The sequence below is a fragment of the Heptranchias perlo genome, chromosome 20 (assembly GCF_035084215.1).
Source record: "Heptranchias perlo isolate sHepPer1 chromosome 20, sHepPer1.hap1, whole genome shotgun sequence".
NCBI classification, from domain to species: domain Eukaryota; kingdom Metazoa; phylum Chordata; class Chondrichthyes; order Hexanchiformes; family Hexanchidae; genus Heptranchias; species Heptranchias perlo.
Window position 1 is genome coordinate 33,387,100 of NC_090344.1, and position 21,233 is coordinate 33,408,332.

General features: G+C 53.9%; 1 protein-coding gene across 1 annotated transcript in view; it reads left to right on the forward strand.

Annotated features, from left to right (window-relative positions):
* LOC137336022 (calcium-activated potassium channel subunit alpha-1a-like) overlaps window positions 1-21,233 on the forward strand; it is a 140,340-nt gene that overhangs the window by 2,162 nt on the left and 116,945 nt on the right. The window contains exon 2 of the mRNA XM_068001525.1: window positions 3,921-4,040. Coding sequence (XP_067857626.1) covers window positions 3,921-4,040 — 120 coding nt within the window. The remainder of the gene's footprint in view (window positions 1-3,920; window positions 4,041-21,233) is intronic.

Below are 21,233 nucleotides of genomic sequence, written 5' to 3' on the forward strand. Positions count from 1 at the left end.
GAGAGAGCCAGTTAGGGAGAGAGAGATAGAGAGAGAGACAGACAGACGGAGAGAGAGAGACAGAGACAGAGTGATTGACAACGAGACAGACAGACAGACAGAGAGACAGAGAGAGCTGGATAGAGAGAGTCATAGAGTCATAGAGTTATACAGCACGGATAGAGGCCCTTCGGCCCATCGTGTCCGCGCCGGCCATCAGCCCTGTCTACTCTAATCCCATATTCCAGCATTTGGTCCGTAGCCTTGTATGCTATGGCATTTCAAGTGCTCATCCAAATGCTTCTTGAATGTTGTGAGGGTTCCTGCCTCCACAACCCTTTCAGGCAGTGAGTTCCAGACTCCAACCACCCTCTGGGTGAAAAAGTTCTTTCTCAAATCCCCTCTAAACCTCCCGAGAGAGAGAGAGACGGAGAGAGAGAGAGAGAGAGGGGGAGAGAGAGACTGAGAGACAGAGAGAGAGACGGAGAGAGAGAGATACAAACGGAGAGAGAGAGGGAGAGACTGAGAGATAGAGAGAGAGAGGCTGAGAGAGCCAGATAGAGAGAGAGAGACGGAGAGAGAGAGAGAGAGGGAGAGACTGATTGACAGAGAGAGCCAGATAGAGAGAGAGAGACAGAGAGAGAGAGGGAGAGACTGAGAGACAGAGAGAGCCAGATAGAGAGAGAGAGACGGAGAGAGAGAGAGACTGAGAGAGCCAGATAAAGAGAGAGAGACAGAGGGAGAGAGAGAGAGAGAGAGGGAGAGACTGAGTGACAGAGAGAGCCAGATAGAGAGAGAGAAAGACAGATGGAGAGAGAGAGAGGGAGAGAGAAATTGAGATGCAGAGAGCGCCAGATAGGGAGAGAGAGAGGGAGACTGAGAGACCCAGATAGAGAGAGAGACGGAGAGAGAGAGAGAGAGAGAGAGATGGAAAGAGAGAGAGAGAGAGACTGAGAGAGCCAGACGGAGAGAGAGAGCCAGATAGAGGGAGAAAGATGGAGAGAGGGAGAGACTGATTGACAGAGAGAGCCAGATAGAGAGAGAGAGAGACAGAGAGAGAGAGGGAGAGACTGAGAGACAGAGAGAGCCAGATAGAGAGAGAGAGACGGAGAGAGAGAGAGACTGAGAGAGCCAGATAAAGAGAGAGAGACAGAGGGAGAGAGAGAGAGAGAGAGGGAGAGACTGAGTGACAGAGAGAGCCAGATAGAGAGAGAGAAAGACAGATGGAGAGAGAGAGAGAGGGAGAGAGAAATTGAGATGCAGAGAGCGCCAGATAGGGAGAGAGAGAGGGAGACTGAGAGACCCAGATAGAGAGAGAGACGGAGAGAGAGAGAGAGAGAGAGAGAGATGGAAAGAGAGAGAGAGAGAGACTGAGAGAGCCAGACGGAGAGAGAGAGCCAGATAGAGGGAGAAAGATGGAGAGAGAGAGAGACTGAGAGTCAGGGAGAGCCAGATAAAGAGAGAGAGAGAGATGGAGAGAGAGCGAGAGGGAGACGGAAAGAGAGACTGAGAGTCAGAGAGAGCCAGATAGAGAGAGAAAGACGGAGAGAGAGAGAGAGAGAGAGACTGAGAATCAGAGAAAGCCAGATAGAGAGAGAGCCAGAAAGAGAGAGAAAGACGGAGAGAGAGATAGAGAGACTGAGAGGGAGACTGAGAGTCAGAGAGATCCAGACAGAGAGAGAGAGACGGAGAGAAAGAGAGAGAAACTGAGTGTCATGGAGAGCCAGATAGAGAGAGAGAGAGAGAGCCAGATAGAGAGAGAGAGACTGAGAGTCAGAGAGAGAGGGAGAGACGGAGAGAGAGAGAGAGAGAGAGACTGAGTGTCAGAGAGAGCCAGATAGAGAGAGAGAGAGAGCCAGATAGAGAGAGAGAGAGAGCCAGATAGAGAGAGGGAGATAGAGAGAGAGAGAGAGATAGCGAGACGGAGAGAGAGAGACTGAGAGTCAGAGAGAACCAGATAGAGAGAGAGAGAGAGAGAGACGGAGAGAGAGAGAGAGGGGGGAGAGAGAGAGACAGAGAGAGAGAGAGAGAGACTGAGAGACAGAGAGAACCAGATAGAGAGAGAGAGAAAGATGGAGAGAGAGAGAGATTGGGAACTGAAGGGAATAAGAGAATTTAACAGCTTTACACAACCCATCTGCACTGGGCCTCAGTACTTTCATTTTGCATTTTAAACCTGTCATAAAGGGCAAAAGAAGGAAAGAATTTGCCTTTATATAACTTCTCAGGATGTCCCACTGGAAACATGGCAGCCAATTTGTGCACAGCAAGATCCCACAAACAGCAATGTGAGAATGACCAGGTTTTTTTTGAAGCGATGTTGGTTGAGGGATAAATATTGGCCAAGGCGTCAGGGAGAACTCGCCTGCTCTTCTTCGAAATAGTGGCCGACGGGGAGGGCAGGCGGGCGCCTCGGTTTAACGTCTCATCCGAAAGACGGCACCTCCGACAACGCAGCACTCCCCTCAGTGCCGCACTGGAGTGTCGGCCTGGACTTTGTGCTCTGGAGCGGGGACTTGAGCCCACGACTTCCTGACTCAGAGGCGAGAGTGCTACCCACTGCTCGTCTTCGAGATAGAATGATGCAGCACAGAAGGAGGCCATTCGGCCCATCGTGCCTGTGCCGGCTCTTTGAAAGAGCTGTCCAATTAGTCCCGCTCCCCCTGCTCTTTCCCCAGAACCCTGCAAATTCCTCCTTTTCATGTATTTGTCCGATTCCCTTTTGAAAGTTCCTATTGAATCTGCTTCCACCGCCCTTTCTGGCAGCGCATTCCAGATCATAACAACTCGCTGCGTAAAAAATGTCTCCTCATCTCCCCCTCTGGTTCTTTTGCCAATTATCTTAAATCTGTGTCCTCTGGTTACCGACCCTCCTGCCACTGGAAGCAATTTCTCCTTATTTACTCGATCAAAACCCTTCATGATTTTGAACACCTCTATCAAATCTCCCCTTAACCTTCTCTGTTCCAAGGAGAACAATCCCAGCTTCTCCAGTCTCTCCACATAACTGAAGTCCCTCATCCCTGGTACCATTCCAGTAAATCTTACCACGCTCCTGAGGCAGCAAATCGAGACCATCCCCATCTCCTCCTCCTCCTCAATGCCCCTCCACTGATAGGGATGTTCCTGGGTTTTTTTTCTCGTTCATGGGATGTGGGCGTCGCTGGCGAGGCCGGCATTTATTGCCCATCCCTAATTGCCCCTTGAGAAGGTGGTGGTGAGCCGCCTTCTTGAACCGCTGTAGTCCGTGTGGTGAAGGTTCTCCCACAGTGCTGTTAGGAAGGGAGTTCCAGGATTTTGACCCAGCGACAATGAAGGAACGGCCGATATATTTCCAAGTCGGGATGGTGTGTGACTTGGAGGGGAACGTGCAGGTGGTGTTGTTCCCATGTGCCTGCTGCTCTTGTCCTTCTAGGTGGTTTGGGAGGTGCTGTCGGAGAAGCCTTGGCGAGTTGCTGCAGTGCATCCTGTGGATGGTACACACTGCAGCCACGGTGCGCCGGTGGTGAAGGGAGTGAATGTTTAGGGTGGTGGATGGGGTGCCAATCAAGCGGGCTGCTTTGTCCTGGATGGCGTCGAGCTTCTTGAGTGTTGTTGGAGCTGCACTCATCCAGGCAAGTGGAGAGTATTCATCACACTCCTGACTTGTGCCTTGTAGATGGTGGAAAGGCTTTGGGGAGTCAGGAGGTGAGTCACTCGCCGCAGAATACCCAGCCTCTGACCTGCTCTTGTAGCCACAAGTGCCCAAATCCTGCAGCCGCTCGGCTGGTATGAGGCACTTGTCACGTGAAGGATGGCGGTGCCAACGACACATGGCCTGCAGCTCCCGAACTCCACAACGCGCTCCCAATGGTGCCCGGGAAACCGTCACTGCCGTTTTTTGCGCCCGAACGCTGCTAAGTCTCAGGTCACTGAACAGTCGGCGCTAAATGTTTTCTCAGGAGATTGAAGAAATGGACGCCATGGAAACATCGAAAATCAAAACCGTCGGCCTGTCGATCGCCATCCAGGACTGGGCGGAGGGCATCATATCAGCTCAGTCGCTGACCGGCCGAGTGCTTGTGAGTACCGAGAGTCACGAGTCGCACCAGAGACACCCGCGTTTTGGCGCGCCCTTAGAACGAAGGGGGCAGCGCAAATCGAAGCCAGCGTTGGCATGATACCAGCGACTGTGGGCAAGGCAGTCGATCGTTGACCAGGGTGCCCTCCTCCTGGTGACTATCCAGTGACTGGCAGGAACGTAAGCACGCACAGGTACTGGCTGAGGACCAGAGCAGGCTCGGGTGTGAGGCCCGGTTTTGCCACTCGCTGTGATATTTAATCCCCAGCTAGGGTTTGGGGAGTGGGGTGAAAAAGCACTTTGGAAATCAGTCCCGACAAAGCAAGAGAGAAAGAATATCCAGTTTGGATATCGGAGTTGAGCTGACAATTAACATTCCTCACCCCTGGAGATCCCAGGTCTCACATCTGGGCAAAGTGGACAGGCCACTCAGCCACACTTGCCAAACTAACACAGTACAATGGGCCTGACAAAGAAAAACGTAGGCAGTGCTGGGCTGGGTGAGTGTGACCTTGGACTGGGTGGGTGTGATCTCGGACTGGGTGAGTGTGACCTCGGACTGGGTGAGTGTGATGTTGGACCGAGTTAGTGTGATGTCGGACTGGGTGAGTGTGATGTGGGATTGAGTGAGTGTGATCTCAGACTGAGTGAGTGTGATGTCGGACTGGGTGAGTGTGATGTCGGACTGGGTGAGTGTGATTTCGGACTGGGTGAGTGTGATCTCGGACTGGGAGAGTCGGATGTCGGACTGGGTGAGTGTGATCTTGGACTGGGTGAGTGTGATGTTGGACTGATTGAGTGTGAGGTCGGACTGGGTGAGTGTGATCTCAGACTGGGTGAGTGTGACTTCAGACTGGATGAGTGTGATCTCGGACTGGGTGAGTGTGATTTCGGACTGAGTGAGTGTGATGTCGGTCTGGGTGGGTGTGATCTCGGACTGGGTGAGTGTGACGTCGACTAGGTGAGTGTGATCTCGGACTGGGTGAGTGTGATGTCGGACTGGGTGAGTGTGATGTCGGACTGATTGAGTGTGATCTCGGACAGGGTGAGTGTGATTTCGGACTGGGTGTGTCGGATATCGGAATGGTTGAGTGTGATATGGGACTGAGTGAGTGTGATGACGGACTGGGCGAGTGTGATGTCGGACTGGGTGAGTGTGATGTCAGACTGGGTGAGTGTGATCTCGGACTGGGCGAGTGTGATGTCGGACTGTGTGAGTGTGATGTGGGATTGGGGGAGTCGGATCTCGGACTGGGTGAGCGTGATGTTGGACTGGGCGAGTGTGATGTCGGAATGGGTGAGTGTGATATGGGACTGAGTGAGTGTGATGTCGGACTGGGCGAGTGTGATGTCAGACTGGATGAGTGTGATCTCGGACTGGGTGAGTGTGATGTCGGACTGGGTGAGTGTGATCTTGGACTGGGTGAGTGTGATGTCGGACTGGGTGAGTGTGATGTCGGACTGGGTGAGTGTGATGTCGGACTGGGTGAGTGTGATGTTGGACTGGGTAAGTCGGATGTCGAACGGGGTGAGTGTGATGTCGGACTGGGTGAGTGTGATTTAGGACTGAGTGAGTGTGATGGCGGACTGGGTGAGTGTGACGTCGGACTGGGTGAGTGTGATGTCGGACTGGGTGAGTGTGATGTCGGACCGGGTAAGTGTGATGTCGGACTGAGTGAGTGTGATGTCGGACTGGATGAGTGTGATGTTGGACTGATTGAATGTGATGTCGGACTGGGTGAGTGTGATTTCGGACTGAGCGAGTGTGATTTCGGACTGAGCGAGTGTGATGTCGGACTGGGTGAGTCGGATGTTGGACTGGGTGAGTGTGATCTCAGAATGAGTGAGTGTGATCTCAGACTGGGTGAGTGTGATCTCAGAATGAGTGAGTGTGATCTCAGACTGGGTGAGTGTGATGTCGGACTGGGTGAGTGTGATCTCGGACTGGGCGAGTGTGAAGGTGGACTGGGTGGGTGTGATCTCGGACTGGGCGAGTGTGAAGGCGGACTGGGTGAGTGTGATGTCGGACTGAGTGAATGTGAACTCAGACAGGGTGAGTGTGGTTTTGGACTGGGTGAGTGTGATCTCGGACTGGGTGGGTGTGATTTCGGACTGGGTGTGTGTGATGTCGGACTGGTTTGGTCGGATGTTGGACTGAGTGAGTGTGATGTTGGACTGATTGAGTGTGATGTCGGACTGGGTGAGTGTGATCATGGACTGGTTGAGTGTGATATCGGACTGGGTGAGTGTGATTTCGGACTGGGTGAGTGTGATGTCGGACTGGGTGAGTGTGATGTCGGACTGGGTGAGTGTGTTCTCAGACTGGTTGAGTGTGATGTCGGACTGGGTGAGTGTGATGTCGGACTGAGTGAGTGTGATCTCGGACTGGGTGAGTGTGATGTTGACTCGGTGAGTGTGATCTCGGACTGGGTGAGTGTGATCTCGGAATGGTTGAGTGTGATGTCGGACTGGGTGCGTGTTATCTCGGACTGGGTGAGTGTGATCTCGGAATGGGTGAGTGTGATCTCGGAATGGGTGAGTGTGATCTCGGACTGGGTGAGTGTGATTTCAGACTGAGTGAGTGTGATGTCGGACTGGGTGATTCGGATGCCGGACTGGGTGAGTGTGATCTCGGACTGAGTGAGTGTGATGTCGGACTGATTGAAAGTGATGTCGGACTGGGTCAGTGTGATTTCGGACTGAGTGAGTGTGATGTCGGACTGGGTGAGTGCGATGTCGGACTGGGTCAGTGTGATTTCGGACTGGGTCAGTGTGATTTCGGACTGGGTGAGTGTGATGTCGGACTGATAGAATGTGATGTCGGACTGGTTGAGTGTGATTTCGGACTGGGTGAGTGTGATTTCGGACTGGGTGAGTGTGATGTCGGACTGGGTGAGTGTGATGTCGGACTGGGTGAGTCGGATGTCGGACTGGGTGAGTGTGATCTCAGACTGGGTGAGTGTGATGTCGGACTGGGTGAGTGTGATCTTGGACTGGGTGAGTGTGATGTCAGACTGGGTGAGTCGGATGTCGGACCGGGTAAGTGTGATTTCTGACTGAGTGAGTGTGGTCTCGGACTGGGTGAGTGTGAGGTGCGACTGGGTGAGTGGGATTTCGGACTGGGCGCGTGTGATCTCGGATTGGGTGAGTGTGATGTCGGACTGGGTGAGTTTGATCTCGGAATGAGTGAGTGTGATGTCGGACTGGGTGAGTGTGATCTCGGACTTGGTGCGTGTGATCTCGGACTGGGTGATTCGGATGTCGGACTGGGTGAGTGTGATCTCGGACTGGGTGAGTGTGATGTCGGACTGGGTGAGTGTGATCTCGGACTGGGTGAGTGTGATATCGGAGTGGGTGAGTGTGATCTCGGACTGGGTGAGTGTGATGTCGGACTGAGTGCGTGTGATCTCGGACTGGGTGAGTCGGATGTCGGACTGGGTGAGTGTGATCTCGGACTGGGTGAGTGTGATATCGGAGTGGGTGAGTGTGATCTCGGAATGAGTGAGTGTGATGTCGGACTGGTTATGTGTAATCTCGGACTGGGAGAGTCCGATCTCGGACTGTGTGAGTGTGATCTCCATCTGGGTAAGTGTGATGTCGGACTGGGTGAGTGTGAGGTGGGACTGGGTGCGTGTGATCTCGGATTGGGTGAGTGTGATCTCGGACCGGGTAAGTGTGATTTCTGACTGAGTGAGTGTGATCTCGGACTGGGTGAGTGTGAGGTGGGACTGGGTGCGTGTGATCTCGGATTGGGTGAGTGTGATCTCGGACTGAGCGAGTGTGATTTCGGACTGAGCGAGTGTGATGTCGGACTGGGTGAGTCGGATGTTGGACTGGGTGAGTGTGATCTTAGAATGAGTGAGTGTGATCTCAGACTGGGTGAGTGTGATCTCAGAATGAGTGAGTGTGATCTCAGACTGGGTGAGTGTGATGTCGGACTGGGTGAGTGTGATCTCGGACTGGGCGAGTGTGAAGGTGGACTGGGTGGGTGTGATCTCGGACTGGGCGAGTGTGAAGGCGGACTGGGTGAGTGTGATGTCGGACTGAGTGACTGTGAACTCAGACAGGGTGAGTGTGGTTTTGGACTGGGTGAGTGTGATCTCGGACTGGGTGGGTGTGATTTCGGACTGGGTGTGTGTGATGTCGGACTGGTTTGGTCGGATGTTGGACTGAGTGAGTGTGATGTTGGACTGATTGAGTGTGATGTCGGACTGGGTGAGTGTGATCATGGACTGGTTGAGTGTGATGTCGGACTGGGTGAGTGTGATCATGGACTGGTTGAGTGTGATGTCGGACTGGGTGAGTGTGATGTCGGACTGGGTGAGTGTGATCATGGACTGGTTGAGTGTGATATCGGACTGGGTGAGTGTGATTTCGGACTGGGTGAGTGTGATGTCGGACTGGGTGAGTGTGATGTCGGACTGGGTGAGTGTGATGTCGGACTGGGTGAGTGTGATTTCGGACTGGTTGAGTGTGATGTTGGACTGATAGAATGTGATGTCGGACTGGGTGAGTGTGATGTCGGACTGGGTGAGTGTGATGTCGGACTGGGTGAGTGTGATCTCGGAATGGGTGAGTGTGATCTCGGACTGGGTGAGTGTGATTTCAGACTGAGTGAGTGTGATGTCGGACTGGGTGATTCGGATGCCGGACTGGGTGAGTGTGATCTCGGACTGAGTGAGTGTGATGTCGGACTGATTGAAAGTGATGTCGGACTGGTTGAGTGTGATTTCGGACTGAGTGAGTGTGATGTCGGACTGGGTGAGTGTGATGTTGGACTGATTGAAAGTGATGTCGGACTGGGTGAGTGTGATTTCGGACTGGGTCAGTGTGATTTCGGACTGAGTGAGTGTGATGTCGGACTGGGTGAGTGTGATGTCGGACTGGGTCAGTGTCATTTCGGACTGGGTGTGTGTGATGTTGGACTGATAGAATGTGATGTCGGACTGGGTGAGTGTGATTTCGGACTGGGTGAGTGTGATGTCGGACTGGGTCAGTGTGATTTCGGACTGGGTGAGTGTGATGTCGGACTGGGTGAGTGTGATGTCGGACTGGGTGAGTGTGATGTCGGACTGAGTGAGTGTGATGTCGGACTGGGTGAGTGTGATGTCGGACTGGGTCAGTGTGATTTCGGACTGGGTGAGTGTGATGTCGGACTGATAGAATGTGATGTCGGACTGGTTGAGTGTGATCTCGGACTGGGTGAGTGTGATATCGGAGTGGGTGAGTGTGATCTCCATCTGGGTAAGTGTTATGTCGGACTGGGTGAGTGTGAGGTGGGACTGGGTGCGTGTGATCTCGGATTGGGTGAGTGTGATCTCGGACCGGGTAAGTGTGATTTCTGACTGAGTGAGTGTGATCTCGGACTGGGTGAGTGTGAGGTGGGACTGGGTGCGTGTGATCTCGGATTGGGTGAGTGTGATCTCGGACTGAGCGAGTGTGATTTCGGACTGAGCGAGTGTGATGTCGGACTGGGTGTGTCGGATGTTGGACTGGCTGAGTGTGATCTTAGAATGAGTGAGTGTGATCTCAGACTGGGTGAGTGTGATCTCAGAATGAGTGAGTGTGATCTCAGACTGGGTGAGTGTGATGTCGGACTGGGTGAGTGTGATCTCGGACTGGGCGAGTGTGAAGGTGGACTGGGTGGGTGTGATCTCGGACTGGGCGAGTGTGAAGGCGGACTGGGTGAGTGTGATGTCGGACTGAGTGACTGTGAACTCAGACAGGGTGAGTGTGGTTTTGGACTGGGTGAGTGTGATCTCGGATTGGGTGGGTGTGATTTCGGACTGGGTGTGTGTGATGTCGGACTGGTTTGGTCGGATGTTGGACTGAGTGAGTGTGATGTTGGACTGATTGAGTGTGATGTCGGACTGGGTGAGTGTGATCATGGACTGGTTGAGTGTGATGTCGGACTGGGTGAGTGTGATCATGGACTGGTTGAGTGTGATGTCGGACTGGGTGAGTGTGATGTCGGACTGGGTGAGTGTGATCATGGACTGGTTGAGTGTGATATCGGACTGGGTGAGTGTGATTTCGGACTGGGTGAGTGTGATTTTGGACTGGGTGAGTGTGATGTCGGACTGGGTGAGTGTGATGTCGGACTGGGTGAGTGTGTTCTCAGACTGGTTGAGTGTGATGTCGGACTGGGTGAGTGTGATGTCGGACTGAGTGAGTGTGATCTCGGACTGGGTGAGTGTGATGTTGTCTCGGTGAGTGTGATCTCGGACTGGGTGAGTGTGATGTCGGACTGGGTGAGTGTGATGTCGGACTGGGTGCGTGTTATCTCGGAATGGGTGAGTGTGATCTCGGAATGGGTGAGTGTGATCTCGGACTGGGTGAGTGTGATTTCAGACTGAGTGAGTGTGATGTCGGACTGGGTGATTCGGATGCCGGACTGGGTGAGTGTGATCTCGGACTGAGTGAGTGTGATGTCGGACTGGGTGAGTGTGATGTTGGACTGATTGAAAGTGATGTCGGACTGGGTGAGTGTGATTTCGGACTGGGTCAGTGTGATTTCGGACTGAGTGAGTGTGATGTCGGACTGGGTGAGTGTGATGTCGGACTGATAGAATGTGATGTCGGACTGGTTGAGTGTGATTTCGGACTGGGTCAGTGTGATTTCGGACTGGGTGAGTGTGATTTCGGACTGGGTGAGTGTGATGTTGGACTGATAGAATGTGATGTCGGACTGGGTGAGTGTGATTTCGGACTGGGTGAGTGTGATGTCGGACTGGGTCAGTGTGATTTCGGACTGGGTGAGTGTGATTTCGGACTGGGTGAGTGTGATGTCGGACTGGGTGAGTGTGATGTCGGACTGGGTGAGTGTGATGTCGGACTGGGTCAGTGTGATTTCGGACTGGGTGAGTGTGATTTCGGACTGGGTGAGTGTGATGTCGGACTGATAGAATGTGATGTCGGACTGGGTCAGTGTGATTTCGGACTGAGTGAGTGTGATGTCGGACTGGGTGAGTGTGATGTCGGACTGGGTCAGTGTGATTTCGGACTGGGTGAGTGTGATGTCGGACTGATAGAATGTGATGTCGGACTGGTTGAGTGTGATTTCGGACTGGGTGAGTGTGATGTCGGACTGGGTCAGTGTGATTTCGGACTGGGTGAGTGTGATTTCGGACTGGGTGAGTGTGATGTTGGACTGATAGAATGTGATGTCGGACTGGGTGAGTGTGATTTCGGACTGGGTGAGTGTGATGTCGGACTGGGTGAGTGTGATTTCGGACTGGGTGAGTGTGATGTCGGACTGGGTGAGTGTGATGTCGGACTGGGTGAGTCGGATGTCGGACTGGGTGAGTGTGATCTCAGACTGGGTGAGTGTGATGTCGGACTGGGTGAGTGTGATCTCGGACTGGGTGAGTGTGATGTCAGACTGGGTGAGTCGGATGTCGGACCGGGTAAGTGTGATTTCTGACTGAGTGAGTGTGGTCTCGGACTGGGTGAGTGTGAGGTGCGACTGGGTGAGTGGGATTTCGGACTGGGCGCGTGTGATCTCGGATTGGGTGAGTGTGATGTCGGACTGGGTGAGTGTGATCTCGGACTTGGTGCGTGTGATCTCGGACTGGGTGATTCGGATGTCGGACTGGGTGAGTGTGATCTCGGACTGGGTGAGTGTGATGTCGGACTGGGTGAGTGTGATCTCGGACTGGGTGAGTGTGATATCGGAGTGGGTGAGTGTGATCTCGGACTGGGTGAGTGTGATGTCGGACTGAGTGCGTGTGATCTCGGACTGGGTGAGTCGGATGTCGGACTGGGTGAGTGTGATCTCGGACTGGGTGAGTGTGATATCGGAGTGGGTGAGTGTGATCTCGGAATGAGTGAGTGTGATGTCGGACTGGTTATGTGTAATCTCGGACTGGGAGAGTCCGATCTCGGACTGTGTGAGTGTGATCTCCATCTGGGTATGTGTGATGTCGGACTGGGTGAGTGTGAGGTGGGACTGGGTGCGTGTGATCTCGGATTGGGTGAGTGTGATCTCGGACCGGGTAAGTGTGATTTCTGACTGAGTGAGTGTGATCTCGGACTGGGTGAGTGTGAGGTGGGACTGGGTGCGTGTGATCTCGGATTGGGTGAGTGTGATCTCGGACTGGTTGATTCTGATGTTGGACTGGGCGAGTGTGATCTCGGACTGGGTGAGTGTGATGTCGGACTGGGTAAGTGTGATGGCGGACTGGGCGAGTGTGATCTCGGACTGGGTAAGTGTGATTTCGGACTGAGTGAATGTGATCTTGGACTGGGTGAGTGTGATCTTGGATTGGGTGAGTGTGATGTCGGACTGGGTGAGCGTGACGTCGGACTGGGAGAATCGGATGTGGGACTAGGTGAGTTGTGATCTCGTACTGGGTGAGTGTGATGTTGGATCGGGTGAGTGTGATCTCGGACTGGGTGAGTGTGATGTCGGACTGAGTGAGTGTGATGTCGGACTGCGTGAGTCGGATGTCGGGCTGGGTGAGTGTGATTACGAACTGAGTGAGTGTGATCATGGACTGAGTGAGTGTGATGTCGGACTGCGTGAGTTGGATGTCGGGCTGGGTGAGTGTGATTACGAACTGAGTGAGTGTGATCATGGACTGGGTGAGTGTGATGTCGGACTGGGAGAGTCGGATATCGGACTGGGTGAGTGTGATCTCGAACTGGGTGAGTGTGATGTCGGACTGGGTGAGTGTGATGTCGGACTGGGAGAGTCGGATATTGGACTGGGTGAGTGTGATCTTGGACTGGGTGAGTGTGAGGTCGGACTGGGTGAGTGTGATGTCGGACTGGGAGAGTCGGATATTGGACTGGGTGAGTGTGATCTCGGACTGGGTGAGTGTGATGTCGGACTGGGTGAGTCGGATGTCGGACCGGGTAAGTGTGATTTCTGACTGAGTGAGTGTGATCTCGGACTGGGTGAGTGTGAGGTGCGACTGGGTGAGTGGGATTTCGGACTGGGTGAGTGTGATCTCGGATTGGGTGAGTGTGATGTCGGACTAGGTGAGTGTGATGTCGGACTGGGTGAGTGTGATCTCGGAATGAGTGAGTGTGATATCGGACTGGGTAAGTGTGATCTCGGACTTGGTGCGTGTGATCTCGGACTGGGTGATTCGGATGTCGGACTGGGTGAGTGTGATGGCGGACTGGGCGAGTGTGATCTCGGACTGGGTGAGTGTGATGTCGGACTGGGTGAGTGTGATGTCGGACTGGGTGTGTCGGATATCGGACTGGTTGAGTGTGATATGTGACTGAGTGAGTGTGATGTCGGACTGGGTAAGTGTGATGTCAGACTGGGTGAGTGTGATCTCGGACTGGGTGAGTGTGATCATGGACTGGGTAAGTGCGATTTCGGACTGAGTGAATGTGATCTCGGACTGGGTGAGTGTGATCTCGGACTGGGTAAGTGTGATCTTGGATTGGGTGAGTGTGATGTCGGACTGGGTGAGCGTGACGTCGGACTGGGAGAATCGGATGTGGGACTCGGTGAGGTGTGATCTCGTGCTGGGTGAGTGTGATGTTGGATCGGGTGAGTGTGATCTCGGACTGGGTGAGTGTGATGTCAGACTGAGTGAGTGTGATGTCGGACTGCGTGAGTCGGATGTCGGACTGGGTGAGTGTGATTACGGACTGAGTGAGTGTGATCTCGGACTGGGTGAGTGTGATGTCGGACTGGGTGAGTGTGATCTCGAACTGGGAGAGTGTGATGTCGGACTGGGAGAGTGTGATGTCGGACTGGGTGAGTGTGATTTCTGACTGAGTGAGTGTGATCTCGGACTGGGTGAGTGTGAGGTGGGACTGGGTGAGTGTGATCTCGGACTGGGTGTGTCGGATATCGGACTGGTTGAGTGTGATCACGGACTGGGTGAGTGTGATGTCGGACTGGGAGAGTCGGATCTCGGACTGGGTGAGTGTGATCTCGAACTGGGTGAGTGTGATGTCGGACTGGATGAGTGTGATTTCTGACTGAGTGAGTGTGATCTTGGACTGGGTGAGTGTGATCTCGGACTGGGTGTGTCGGATATCGGACTGGTTGAGTGTGATCACGGACTGGGTGAGTGTGATGTCGGACTGGGAGAGTCGGATCTCGGACTGGGTGAGTGTGATGTCGGACTGGGTGAGTGTGATCTCGGACTGGGTGAGTGTGATCTCGGACTGGGTGAGTCGGATGTCGGACCGGGTAAGTGTGATTTCTGACTGAGTGAGTGTGATCTCGGACTGGGTGAGTGTGAGGTGGGACTGGGTGAGTGGGATGTCGGACTGGGCGCGTGTGATCTCGGACTCGTTGAGTGTGATGTCGGAATGGATGAGTGTGATTTCGAACTGAGTGCGTGTGAACTCGGATTGGGTGAGTGTGATGTCGGACTAGGTGAGTGTGATGTCGGACTGTGTGAGTTGGATCTCGGAATGAGTGATTGTGATATCGTACTGGGTGAGTGTGATCTCGGACTTGGTGCGTGTGATCTCGGACTGGGTGATTCGGATGTCGGACTGGGTGAGTGTGGTGTCAGACTGGGCGAGTGTGATCTCGGACTGGCTGAGTGTGATGTCGGACTGGTTAAGTGTGATCTCGGACTGAGTGAGTCGGATCTTGGACTGGGCGAGTGTGAGATGTGACTGAGTGAGTGTCATGTCGGACTGGGTAAGCGTGATTTCGGACTGAGTGAATGTGATCTCGGACTGGGTGAGTGTGATGTCGGACTGGGTGAGTCGGATGTCGGACTGGGTGAGTGTGATCTCGGACTGGGTGAGTCGGATGTCGGACTGGGTGAGTGTGATGTCGGTCTGGGAGAGTTGGATATCGGACTGGGTGAGTGTGATCTCGGACTGGGTGAGTGTGCTTTCGGACTGAGTGAGTGTGATCTCGGACTGAGTGAGTGTGATGTCGGAACGGTGAGTGTGATGTCGGACTGAGTGAGTGTGATGTCGGACTGGGAGAGTTGGATATCGGACTGGGTGAGTGTGATCTCGGACTGGGTGAGTGTGATTTCGGACTAGGTGAGTGTGATGTCGGACTGAGTGAGTGTGATCTCGGACTGGGTGAGTGTGATGTCGGACTGGGTGAGTCGGATGTCGGACTGGGCGAGTGTGAGATGTGACTGAGTGAGTGTCATGTCGGACTGGGTAAGCGTGATTTCGGACTGAGTGAATGTGATCTCGGACTGGGTGAGTGTGATGTCGGACTGGGTTAGTGATCTTGGATTGGGTGAGTGTGATGTCGGACTGGGAGACTCTGATGTCGGACTGGGTGAGTGATCTTGGATTGGGTGAGTGTGATGTCGGACTGGGAGACTCTGATGTCGGACTGGGTGAGTCGGATGTCGGACTGGGTGAGTGTGATCTCGGACTGGGTGAGTCGGATGTCGGACTGGGTGAGTGTGATCTCGGACTGGGTGAGTCGGATGTCGGACTGGGTGAGTGTGATGTCGGTCTGGGAGAATTGGATATCGGACTGGGTGAGTGTGATCTCGGACTGGGTGAGTGTGCTTTCGGACTGAGTGAGCGTGATCTCGGACTGAGTGAGTGTGATGTCGGAACGGTGAGTGTGATGTCGGACTGAGTGAGTGTGATGTCGGACTGGGAGAGTTGGATATCGGACTGGGTGAGTGTGATCTCGGACTGGGTGAGTGTGCTTTCGGACTGAGTGAGTGTGATCTCGGACTGAGTGAGTGTGATGTCGGAACGGTGAGTGTGATGTCGGACTGAGTGAGTGTGATGTCGGACTGGGAGAGTTGGATATCGGACTGGGTGAGTGTGATCTCGGACTGGGTGAGTGTGATTTCGGACTAGGTGAGTGTGATGTCGGACTGAGTGAGTGTGATCTCGGACTGGGTGAGTGTGATGTCGGACTGGGTGAGTCGGATGTCGGACTGGGTAAGTGTGATTTCAGACTGAGTTAGTGTGATCTCGGACTGGGTGAGTGTGATCTCGGTCTGGGTGAGTGGGATGTCGGACTGGGCGCGTGTGATCTCGGACTTGTTGAGTGTGATTTCGAACTGAGTGCGTGTGATGTCGGAGTGGGTGAGTGTGATGTCGGACTAGGTGAGTGTGATCTCGGACTGGGTGAGTCGGATGTCGGACCGGGTAAGTGTGATTTCAGACTGAGTTAGTGTGATCTCGGATTGGGTGAGTGTGATGTCGGACTAGGTGAGTGTGATCTCGGACTGGGTGATTCGGATGTCGGACTGGGTGAGTGTGGTTTCGGACTGGGCGAGTGTGATCTCGGACTGAGTGAGTGTGATGTCGGACTGGTTAAGTGTGATCTCGGACTGAGTGAGTGTGATCTCGGACTGGGTGCGTGTGATCTCGGACTGAGTGAGTCGGATCTCGGACTGGGTGAGTGTGATCTCGGACTTGGTGAGTGTGATCTGGGACTGGGTGAGTGTGATGTCGGACTGGGTGAGTGTGATGTCGGACTGGGTGAGTGTGATGTGGGATTGGGGGAGTCGGATGTTGGACTGGGTGAGTATGAGCTCGGACTGGGTGAGTGTGATGTCGGAATGGTGAGTGTGATGTCGGACTAGGTGAGTGTGATCTTGGACTGGGTGAGTGTGATGTCGGAATGGTGAGTGTGATGTCGGACTAGGCGAGGGTGATCTCAGACTGGGTTAGTGTGATGTCGGACTGAGTGAGCGTGATCTTGGACTGGATGAGTGTGATCTCGGACTGGGTGCGTGTGATCTCGGACTTGGTGAGTGTGATTTCGGACTAGGTGAGTGTGATGTCGGACTGAGTGAGTGTGATCTGGGACTGGGTGAGTGTGATGTCGGACTGGGTGAGTCGGATGTCGGACTGGGTAAGTGTGATTTCAGACTGAGTTAGTGTGATCTCGGACTGGGTGAGTGTGATCTCGGTCTGGGTGAGTGGGATGTCGGACTGGGCGCGTGTGATCTCGGACTCGTTGAGTGTGATGTCGGAATGGATGAGTGTGATTTCGAACTGAGTGCGTGTGATGTCGGAGTGGGTGAGTGTGATGTCGGACTAGGTGAGTGTGATCTCGGACTGGGTGAGTCGGATGTCGGACTGGGTGAGTGTGATTTCAGACTGAGTTAGTGTGATCTCGGATTGGGTGAGTGTGATGTCGGACTAGGTGAGTGTGATCTCGGACTGGGTGATTCGGATGTCGGACTGGGTGAGTGTGGTTTCGGACTGGGCGAGTGTGATCTCGGACTGAGTGAGTGTGATGTCGGACTGGTTAAGTGTGATCTCGGACTGGGTGCGTGTGATCTCGGACTGAGTGCGTGTGATCTCGGACTGAGTGAGTCGGATCTCGGACTGGGTGAGTGTGATCTCGGACTTGGTGAGTGTGATCTGGGACTGGGTGAGTGTGATGTCGGACTGGGTGAGTGTGATCTTGGACTGGGTGAGTGTGATGTCGGAATGGTGAGTGTGATGTCGGACTAGGCGAGGGTGATCTCAGACTGGGTTAGTGTGATGTCGGACTGAGTGAGCGTGATCTTGGACTGGATGAGTGTGATCTCGGACTGGGTGCGTGTGATCTCGGACTTGGTGAGTGTGATTTCGGACTAGGTGAGTGTGATGTCGGACTGGGTGCGTGTGATCTCGGACTTGGTGAGTGTGATTTCGGACTAGGTGAGTGTGATGTCGGACTGAGTGAGTGTGATCTGGGACTGGGTGAGTGTGATGTCGGACTGGGTGAGTGTGATGTGGGATAGGGGGAGTTGGATGTTGGACTGGGTGAGTGTGATCCCGGACTGGGTGAGTGTAATCTCGGACTGAATGAGTCGGATCTCCGACTGGGTGAGTGTGATCTCGGACTGGGTGAGTATGATTTCGGACTGAGTGAGTGTGATCTCGGACTGGGTAAGTGTGATGTCAGACTGGGTGAGTGTGATCTCGGACTGGGTCAGTGCGATTTCGGACTGAGTGAGTGTGATCTCGGACTGGGTGAGTGTGATGTCGGACTGGGTAAGTGCGATTTCGGACTGAGTGAGCGTGATCTTGGACTGGGTAAGTGTGATGTCAGACTGGGTGAGTGTGATCTCGGACTGGGTGAGTGTGATTTCGGACTGAGTGAGTGTGATCTCGGACTGGGTGAGTGTGCTTTCGGACTGAGTGAATGTGATCTCGGACTGGGTGAGTGTGCTTTCGGACTGAGTGAATGTGATCTCGGACTGGGTGAGTGATCTTGGATTGGGTGAGAGTGATGTCGGACTGGGAGAGTGTGATGTCGGACTGGGTGAGTGTGCTTTCGGACTGAGTGAGTGTGATCTCGGACTGAGTGAGTGTGATGTCGGAACGGTGAGTGTGATGTCGGACTGCGTGAGTCGGATGTCGGACTGGGTGAGTGTGATGTCGGACTGAGTGAGTGTGACGTCGGACTGGGTGAGTGTGATCTCGGACTGAGTGAGCGTGATTTCGGACTGGGTGAGTCGGATGTCGGTTTGGGTGGGTGTGATGTGGGATTGGGGGAGTCGGATGTTGGACTGGGTGAGTATGAGCTCGGACTGGGTGAGTGTGATCCCGGACTGGGTGAGTATGATGTCGGACTGGGTGAGTGTGATCTCGGACTGGGTGAATATGATTTCGGACTGAGTGAGTGTGATGTCGGACTGGGTGAGTCGGATGTTGGTCTGGGTGAGTGTGATGTTGGACTGGGTGAGTGTGATCTCGGTCTGGGTGAGTGTGATGTCGAACTGGGTGAGTGTGACCTCGGACTGGTTGAGTGTGATGTCGGACTGGGTGAGTGCGATTTCGGACTGAGTGAGCGTGATCTCGGACTGGGTAAGTGTGCTTTCGGACTGAGTGAATGTGATCTCGGACTGGGTGAGTGTGCTTTCGGACTGAGTGAATGTGATCTCGGACTGGGTGAGTGATCTTGGATTGGGTGAGAGTGATGTCGGACTGGGAGAGTGTGATGTCGGACTGGGTGAGTGTGCTTTCGGACTGAGTGAGTGTGATCTCGGACTGAGTGAGTGTGATGTCGGAACGGTGAGTGTGATGTCGGACTGCGTGAGTCGGATGTCGGACTGGGTGAGTGTGATGTCGGACTGAGTGAGTGTGACGTCGGACTGGGTGAGTGTGATCTCGGACTGAGTGAGCGTGATTTCGGACTGGGTGAGTCGGATGTCGGTTTGGGTGGGTGTGATGTGGGATTGGGGGAGTCGGATGTTGGACTGGGTGAGTATGAGCTCGGACTGGGTGAGTGTGATCCCGGACTGGGTGAGTATGATGTCGGACTGGGTGAGTGTGATCTCGGACTGGGTGAATATGATTTCGGACTGAGTGAGTGTGATGTCGGACTGGGTGAGTCGGATGTTGGTCTGGGTGAGTGTGATGTTGGACTGGGTGAGTGTGATCTCGGTCTGGGTGAGTGTGATGTCGAACTGGGTGAGTGTGACCTCGGACTGGTTGAGTGTGATGTCGGACTGGGTGAGTGTGATTTCGGACTGAGTCAGTGTGATCTCGGACTGGGTGAGTGTGATCTTGGACTGGGTGAGTGTGATGTCGGACTGGGTGAGTGTGATGTCGGAATGGTGAGTGTGATGTCGGACTAGGTGAGTGTGGTCTTGGACTGGGTGGGTGTGATGTCAGACTGGGTGAGTGTGATGTCGGAATGGTGAGTGTGATGTCGGACTAGGCGAGCGTGATCTTGGACTGGATGAGTGTGATCTCGGACTGGGTGCGTGTGATCTCGGACTGAGTGAGTCGGATCTCGGACTGGGTGAGTGTGATCTCGGACTTGGTGAGTGTGATTTCGGACTGGGTGAGTGTGATGTCGGACTGAGTGAGTGTGATCTGGGACTGGGTGAGTGTGATGTGGGATTGGGGGAGTCGGATGTTGGACTGGGTGAGTCAGATGTCGGACTGGGTGAGTGTGATGTCGGACTGGGTGAGTGTGATGTGGGATTGGGGGAGTCGGATGTTGGACTGGGTGAGTGTGATGTCGGAATGGTGAGTGTGATGTCGGACTAGGCGAGGGTGATCTCAGACTGGGTTAGTGTGATGTCGGACTGAGTGAGCGTGATCTTGGACTGGATGAGTGTGATCTCGGACTGGGTGCGTGTGATCTCGGACTTGGTGAGTGTGATTTCGGACTAGGTGAGTGTGATGTCGGACTGAGTGAGTGTGATCTGGGACTGGGTGAGTGTGATGTCGGACTGGGTGAGTCGGATGTCGGACTGGGTAAGTGTGATTTCAGACTGAGTTAGTGTGATCTCGGACTGGGTGAGTGTGATCTCGGTCTGGGTGAGTGGGATGTCGGACTGGGCGCGTGTGATCTCGGACTCGTTGAGTGTGATGTCGGAATGGATGAGTGTGATTTCGAACTGAGTGCGTGTGATGTCGGAGTGGGTGAGTGTGATGTCGGACTAGGTGAGTGTGATCTCGGACTGGGTGAGTCGGATGTCGGACTGGGTGAGTGTGATTTCAGACTGAGTTAGTGTGATCTCGGATTGGGTGAGTGTGATGTCGGACTAGGTGAGTGTGATCTCGGACTGGGTGATTCGGATGTCGGACTGGGTGAGTGTGGTTTCGGACTGGGCGAGTGTGATCTCGGACTGAGTGAGTGTGATGTCGGACTGGTTAAGTGTGATCTCGGACTGGGTGCGTGTGATCTCGGACTGAGTGCGTGTGATCTCGGACTGAGTGAGTCGGATCTCGGACTGGGTGAGTGTGATCTCGGACTTGGTGAGTGTGATCTGGGACTGGGTGAGTGTGATGTCGGACTGGGTGAGTGTGATGTGGGATTGGGGGAGTCGGATGTTGGACTGGGTGAGTATGAGCTCGGACTGGGTGAGTGTGATGTCGGAATGGTGAGTGTGATGTCGGACTAGGTGAGTGTGATCTTGGACTGGGTGAGTGTGATGTCGGAATGGTGAGTGTGATGTCGGACTAGGCGAGGGTGATCTCAGACTGGGTTAGTGTGATGTCGGACTGAGTGAGCGTGATCTTGGACTGGATGAGTGTGATCTCGGACTGGGTGCGTGTGATCTCGGACTTGGTGAGTGTGATTTCGGACTAGGTGAGTGTGATGTCGGACTGGGTGCGTGTGATCTCGGACTTGGTGAGTGTGATTTCGGACTAGGTGAGTGTGATGTCGGACTGAGTGAGTGTGATCTGGGACTGGGTGAGTGTGATGTCGGACTGGGTGAGTGTGATGTGGGATAGGGGGAGTTGGATGTTGGACTGGGTGAGTGTGATCCCGGACTGGGTGAGTGTAATCTCGGACTGAATGAGTCGGATCTCCGACTGG